This window comes from Myotis brandtii, unplaced genomic scaffold (genome assembly GCF_000412655.1).
Source record: "Myotis brandtii unplaced genomic scaffold, ASM41265v1 scaffold274, whole genome shotgun sequence".
Taxonomy (NCBI): Eukaryota; Metazoa; Chordata; class Mammalia; order Chiroptera; family Vespertilionidae; genus Myotis; species Myotis brandtii.
In genome coordinates, this window is record NW_005360425.1 from 1,037,214 (window position 1) to 1,045,031 (window position 7,818).

Below are 7,818 nucleotides of genomic sequence, written 5' to 3' on the forward strand. Positions count from 1 at the left end.
TGACTTCCTCCCCCCCCCGGGCGGCTGGAGGACGCGCTAGGGCTTCCCTCTCCTCCTCTCCCAGGAGTGTTGCCACTCTCTTTTGTCCCAGGACCTAGTTGGGGTGGGGGGTGGGGCGGGGGGAGGCCGATGGACCTGGCGTTTGTCTCAAGCCCACTTACTCTTAACTGACTATATGAGCCCGATTGAATTTAGGGAAAATGTGTCTCCCAGTCAACACGAACAGAGCGGAGCTAAACATGGTATCTGGAAGTGGCTTGCAGGAGAGGGCAGTTAGGATGCAAAAGACCAGGGCCTCATTCCTGCCTGCGCCACCCTGGCTTAGAGCTGTCACCTAACCTCGGTGCGCCACGCCGCAGTATCTGCTTCTGTAAGTAGGGATAATGCTGCATCAGTCCCCCGGAGTCTGTAATAGGCCTAGCACAATGCCTGGCACATGTATGAGCTCAAAAAGTTATTTGCAAAGTAATTTATGAAATTATTAATAATAAATCAATAACTAGTCATTATAAAAGGAATTGCTCTTTTGTATCTTTGCTTGAAACATATCTTCTAATTTCAGCTCAAATCAAAATGGAAAAGGTGTTTGAAAATTCAAATACTTGTGATATCCTGGGCAGTTAGGCAGGAGCAGAGTGGAAACAGGCCAGGTACAGGTCACCAGGGTGGAAAGCCCTGGGTGCCTAGCAACGGGCTAACCTGGGAACTCAAGTATTATAGGGTAGGACCTCACCCCCAGGTGACCTTACCTCCCCTAGAGTATCTCAGGTCATGCGGTTTAGACCCCCTGACCTTTCATATCACTGGCCATGCAGTTCGGACCCTCCCCTGGCATGTTGCTAATCCCCTGGTACATCTCCTTAGAGGAGAACAAGGGGGCCTGGAGAATAGCCTCATTTGACTCACTCACATGACCACTCCCTTAAGCATTAAGGCCTCGGAACAATGAGGTTCTGAACCACATAAAATAAACCTATGAACAAAGCCTCAGGGATGTGGACCACAGAGACAGAGTTTTGGTCAAACTATAGATAAATAACATCTAGGCCTCAGTTGTGTTTCAGCTCCAGGCCCAGAAAAGCAGCAAGGCCAGAGAGGCAACACCATAGCTGGCATCAGGACCAGCTGCAATGACTAATGATCCCCTCCCTGCCTTGGCCACAATCAATCAGTGGAGACCACAACCCTGAGGAGCCACACCAGAAAAATCTGATGAATACTCTACTGAGATCCTCCCCTGAGACCACGAGGTAAAAAGCCATTAAGAGGAAAGACCCAGCACATGCCGGTGCTCATACTCATATTCTCTTTCTTCTCTCGCCCCCCCCCCCCCCCGCCTCTCCCTCTCACACACACACACACGCACACACACACACACACACACACACACACGCACGCACGCACGCGTGCATGTACGTCTTTCCCTGCTTCTCCTTCCTCTTTCTTTCTCCTACGCTCCAAGGGCCCTTGTTTTGCCTCCGTAACTTGCTTGCTGACTCCATGCAGCTGGGTGGCTCACTTCTTCCACAGCTCACTTCTACCCCTGTGACTTTCTAAACAAACTTGCACTTGTATTTGAGTTCCCTGGCTCTGAATTCTTAGTCGAACTCAAGGTCCAAAGTCTAACATCTGATGCAGTTCGCTGTTAATACTTATAACTGTGAGAAGAGGTTTTCATAGAACAAAACCCTACAGGCCACTCCTGGCACATCTGATTTTACCTGGAAATCTGTCTAGACCTGGATGGGCAAACTGGGCCAAATTCGGTCAGTTGTATGGAACGTATTTTTTTACCCCCTCCTCCTCCACCAACTAACAATGTTTATTTGTTTACATTAGAGGCCTGGTGCCATGCACCGGTGGGGTCCCTTGGCCTGGCCTGCACCCTCTCGAAATTCGGGACCCCTCGGGGGATGTCGGACTGCCAGTTTCAGCCAGGTCCCCGCAGGCCAGGCCAAAGGACCCCACCAGTGCACAAATCCATGCACTAGGCCTCTAGTATGCATATAAGATCTTTGGTTAATCTCTTCCTGTCCTTTCCCTCCCTCCTTCCCTCTGAGATTCATCAGTCTGTTCCATGTTTCCATGCCTGTGCACTGAGTGTCTGCCCCCTGGTGGTCAGTGCACATCATAGCTACCAGTCGAACCGTTGAACAGTTGCTTTGGTTTTTATATATATACTAAGAGGCCCAGTGCACAAATTCATGCAAAGGTGGGGTCCGGCTGGCCCGACCCCAATCGGGGCGGATCGGGGCTGGGCCTGTCAGGTGGAGGAGATGGCGGGAGGTTGGCTGGCCCTGCCCCTGAAGGAGGGGGGGCCAATCAGGGGCAGGGCCAGCTGGGGAGAGGGGCTGCAGGAGGTTGGCTGGCCAGCCCTGCCTCCTATTGGGGGGCAGCTCCCCTGGTGGTCAGTGTGCATCATAACTACCGCCTGGTTGTCTGGTAGTCTGGCCCAGGCTTTTATATATATAGACAAGAGGCCCGGCACATGAAATCATGCGCAGGTATGGTCCCTAGGCCTCGCCTGCAATCAGGGATCAGGGGCGGGGTGGCTGGGGGGGGGGGCCGAGGGAGGTTGGCCAGCCAGCCCCAGCTCCCCACCCCATTGGGCCGGTTAGTTGGCCACAGTGGGCGTCGTAGTGACTGGTCGTTCTGGTCATTAAGGCATTTGGGTCGCTGGCTTTTTATATAGATAGATTTTTTTTAATGATAAAAATTTTAAAGGCAGCTTCATGAAAGGAAAATTATATGGTCATATTTCAATGTTCATAGTTTTATTGAAACACAGCCACATTCATTTGTCTGTGTACTGTCTACAGTTGCATTTGTGCTATAACCACAGGTTGAGTACTGTAGTTGCCACCTATGGCCTGCAAAGCCTAAAATATTCACTATTTAGCCTGGGCCAGTATGGCTAATTAGTTAAAGCATAGACCCGAGTGCTAAAGGGATGAGGGTACAATTCCCAGTCAAGGGCATGTACCTGAGTTGCAGGTTCTCTCCCAGCTCTCAGCCACCACCTCCCCACCACACACACACACACACACACCATCAGGAAGAGTGTGGGAGGCAACCAATCTATGTGTCTCTCTCACATCAATGCTTCTTTCTCTTTCCCATTTCTCCCTTCCTCCCTCCCTGCTTTCCACTCTCTCTCTGAAAAGCAATGGAAAATATATCCTTGGGTGAGGATTAACAAAACAAAACAAAAAATCACTATCTGGCCCTTTATGAAAAAGATTTGCCAAACCCTGGTCTAGTGGGCCAGAGAGGGCCCCCTACAGGGGTCTCAAACTCTCCTGCTGCTTTCATTTCCTGTTAATCAAGCTGCTTTAATCTTTTTTTTCTACCTACCACAACCTGCTATAGTAGGAGGCAGGCTGGCTGAAGACTAACATGTCCCACGTGCTTCAGAATGCCAAGCAGTTTCAACATCCAGGTGTGCTATTAATTACATTATAAATTGGACCTTTCACTACCTACATCTTTGTCATTAATCCAAATTATTTGATCAGTCAATAAAATGATATACAATTGTGTATAAATGTGTAATGATTAAATTCCTCAACAAAAAGTAAAATTATTCAAACATTTAATCACTGAAAACACATAAGCACATTAGGAAATTATATTTTAGGATACTTGTCCCATACAAAATTTAACACAAAGTTATAGACTTTGATAAACAATGTACACATTTATTATTCTTTCTCCTTTACTAATTTTTCTATCCTTGGAATTAAAGATGTGACTGCAAGTCTTAGGGCAGGGCCAGAAACCAACAGATTTCTTTGTTTTGACTCAGTCAAAGCTGAAAATGTAGCATCACATAAGTAAATAGTTGAAAAAGGCAATAAAAATTTCATTGCCCTTTCATGGAGTTCTGGGTAACTTGTCTTTGCTTTTATCCAAAACTGAGTTACAGACATTGATTTAAATACTGATTTTAATTCTAAATCTGAAGATAACTGTGCTAGTTTTTCTTCTTCAAAGTCCTCGAGATTACTATTTTGGTGATACATAAAAGGATTAATTATCCACCAATTTCCCAGACGCAAGTCTTCTTCTGGTGGATAACAGTCACTGAACATTTGAGAAAGTCCTTCCAGGTGCTCAAAAATAGTGCTTGAAATGCTTCTCATATTTAAGCTGGATGAGTTTGAGAATTCGGAAAATGAAGGAAACATGTCATAATCATTCTCTTGTGTGCGCTTCAACCACATTTTTAACTTTTCTTTAAGTACATCCATTTTATTATACAAATTGAAGAGCGTAGTCATACTTCCTTGGAGACTTAAACTTAGTTCATTTATAAGTGAAAAAATGTCTGATAAATAGGCCAGCCTTGCCACCCATTCCTCATCAAGAAAATACTTGGCCAAATCGGAATGCTGCTGATTTAAAAAAATTTCAATTTCATGTCGTAATTCAAATAATCTTGTTAAAATTCTCCCTCTCGATATCCACCGTACTTCAGCAGGAAGTGGTAAATTCACATGCTCAGAACCCATCTCTTCATACAAAATTGTTAACATACGTGAATTCAAGGCATTGCTCTTTATAAAACTTAAAATTTGTGCTGACTGCAAAAGAATTTTATGTAAGCATGGAGACAACTTTTCTGCTGCTAAACGTTCACGGTGAATAAAACAATGTGTAAATGCCAGTGTATTCATGGCAACTTCTTGAATTTTTCCCCTTAAACCAGAATACCTGCCAGTCATGCTTGCAGCCCCATCTGTACAGAGACCAACACAATATTTCCAATTCAGAGATTTACTATGAATATATTTATTTATTAGTTCAAATAGTTCAACACCAGTTATTGGTGAAGGCATTTCAATACAACATAATAATTCTTCTTTTATATCACTACAATCATTATCAATGAAACGAATATAGCACAAAAGAAGGGTAGTATTTGAGATTTCTGAAGACTCATCTATCTGAAGGGCAAACCACTTTGACTCTCTGACTTTTTGAATCAGCTGGTCTTCAATGTCTGCAGACAGTTCATCAATCCTGTGTCCAATCATATTATTAGAAAGAGGAATGGTTTTCATTTTGTCTCCAGCACTTGAACCCCAAACTTCTGAACACATTTCTACTAAGTGTGGTTTAATTAACTCTTCAGCAATGGAGAATGGCTTCTTGCTGGCAGCAATTTGGAAAGCAATTAAATAAGAAGCTTTCACGAGTGACTTTTCAACTAGTAAACACTTTTTAAAAGAACTATTTTGACATTCCATTTCAAGAGATTTTTGTTCAAAAAAATCTACTGGTTTGTTTTCCAATTCTGAATGTTTTGTCTTTAAGTGATGAGAAAGATGTGCTAGCTTCATGTGTTCAGCAGATAAGATTTCTCCACAAATGACACACTGAGGCCTTGGTGAACTTTCTTTTGATCCAGGATAGATAATAAAACCAACTTTTAAATATTCTACATCATAAGTCTGGAAAAAACCTATTTTTTTTTTCTTTGCAGGTGGCGAATCAAGTTCCACATCATTCTTCCCATTAGGCATAGGTAAATCTGAATGAAATATTTGAATCTCTGTTATTTTTAAGAATAAGCTATGTTATTGATGTTTTCCTCATAAATATTTAAAATTTATACTTTTTTTACTATTTATCAAAGGAATATACTAAAGCTTAAACACAAACCATAATACTTCCACGATGCCATTGAAAACAGAATTTCTCCTTTGTCCAAAGCTTGGTCACTGACTAAAGTGAAACTGTAAGCTGTGGTACATGAACAAGAAATTCTGTCTACTCAATAGATAACTGGAATCAGGGTTGAAGTCCACAGAATACATCATATTAAGAATAAATTACTTCACTTTTTAAAAGTTCAGGAAAAAAGAGAAAAGAAATGTTGCAAAAAGTTAACATTTGGTAAATCTAAATGAAGGGCCCTGACAGGTTTGACTCAGTGGATAGAGCGTCGGCTTGCGGACTGAAGGGTCCCGGGTTCGATTCCAGTCAAGGGCATGTACCTTGGTTGCGGGCACATACCCAGTGGGGGGTGTGCAAGAGGCAGCTGATCGATGTTTCTCTCTCATCGATGTTTCTAACTCTTTATCCCTCTCCCTTCCTCTCTGTAAAACATCAATAAAATATATATTTTTAAAAAATCTAAATGAAGGGTATATTGGTGTTTGTTGCGCTATATTTTCAATCTTCCTGAATTTTGAAATTTTTCCAAATTAAAGTTGGGGGGAAAAGGGTTAATTAGTAGTTTTAATACTCAATGTTAGTGAGGGTGCAGAGAAATTAATGCTCTCAAAACACTGATAGTTGGAGCATAAATTGATGTGCTTTTCAGAAGGGCAATTTTGCAACATATATAAAAAAAAAAACTATGATAGCTTTTGTCCTGGCTGGTATTTCTCAGTGGTTAGAGCATTAGCCCCAGTCAGGGGCATATACCTGGGTTGCAGGCTCAATTCCTGGCGCCCTGGGGTATGTGTAGGAGGCAGGTAACCAAATGATGTGTATCTATCACATCAATGTTTCTCTTTCCCTCTCTCTCTCTTTTCCACTCTCTCTAAAAATCAATGGAAAAAATATCCTCAGGTGAGGGTTGGCAAAAAAAAAGTCTATGATAGCTTTTGAAACTATAATTCCACTACTTAGAATTTACCCTAAGAATAAAATTAGACAAGTGTACAAAGATCCATTTACATAGCTTAACTCAACTATTTTATAATATTAAAAAATGAAGTAATCTAATTGTCCAACCTTAGAGGAATGGGTATGTTATATACACTGGAATCTATGCACATCTTTTAAGAATCTCAATGTATATTTACATTTATATTCACATGGAATGGTTTCTGATGCAATTCAAATAAAAATGTAGCTTATAACAGCATATAGGAAACAATCCAATATTTAACATAGAAAATTTTTTAACGCATAAGCACACATACCTATACATTTAGATGTCCACATATGAATGTGCATATAATATTAATTCATGTACACAAAGAGTGTATCATTTTAATGGGAATACAAAGCAATCAAACTTACTGAGGAAGGAAAATGGGGTTCTCCTTGACCCCTACCAAAAGAAAGGCATCCTTCATAAAAACTCCTGATCATTTTTTATATTTTTTTTATTGATTTCAGAGAGAAAGGAGAGGGAGAGAGAGATAGAAACATGAATGAGAGAGAAACATCGATCGGCTGCCTCCTACATGTCCTCTACTGGGGATTGAGCCAGCAACGCAGACATGTGCCCTGACTGGGAATCAAACTGTGACCTCCTGGTTCCTGGGATGATACCCAACCAACTGAACTTCACTGGCCTAGCTCATGATTATTTTTTTGACAGACTAAGCTTTTAAATACAGTATATTCAATGAAGTACAATTAAGAACAAAAATCAGCCCTGGCTAGTGTGGCTCAGTTGGTTAGGCGTCATCCTGTGCACCAGGAAGTTGCCAGTTCAGTTCCCAGTCGGGGCACATGCCCAGGTTGTAGGCTTGATCCCAGGTAGGGGGTATGCAGGAGGCAGCCATCTGATGTCTAGTTCTCATATTAATGTTTCTCTTTCTTTCTCTCTTTCTTTCTCTCTCTCTCTCTCTCTCTCTCTCTCTCTCTCTCGTTCCCTCTTCTTTCCTTTCTCTCTAAAAAGAAAAAATCAAGCCCTAACCGGTTTAGCTCAATGGATAGAGCGTCGGCCTGAGGACTCAAGGGTCCCAGGTTCGATTCCGGTCAAGGGCATGTACCTTGGTTGCCGGCACAAACCCAGTAGGGAGTGTGCAGGAGGCAGCTGATCGATGTTTCTCTCTCATCGATGTTTCTAACTCT

At 42.3% G+C, this 7,818-nt stretch overlaps 1 protein-coding gene across 4 annotated transcripts in view; it reads right to left on the reverse strand.

Moving 5' to 3' along the window:
• Positions 1–3,575: 3,575 nt before the first annotated feature.
• The window catches only part of ZMYM6 (zinc finger, MYM-type 6), a 40,909-nt gene continuing 36,666 nt past the window's right edge, over positions 3,576–7,818 (reverse strand). For all 4 annotated transcript variants that reach the window (XM_005868555.2, XM_014541511.1, XM_005868556.2 and 1 more), the window contains one exon: positions 3,576–5,533. In XM_005868555.2, coding sequence (XP_005868617.1) covers positions 3,702–5,533 — 1,832 coding nt within the window. In that variant the 3' untranslated portion in view covers positions 3,576–3,701. The remainder of the gene's footprint in view (positions 5,534–7,818) is intronic.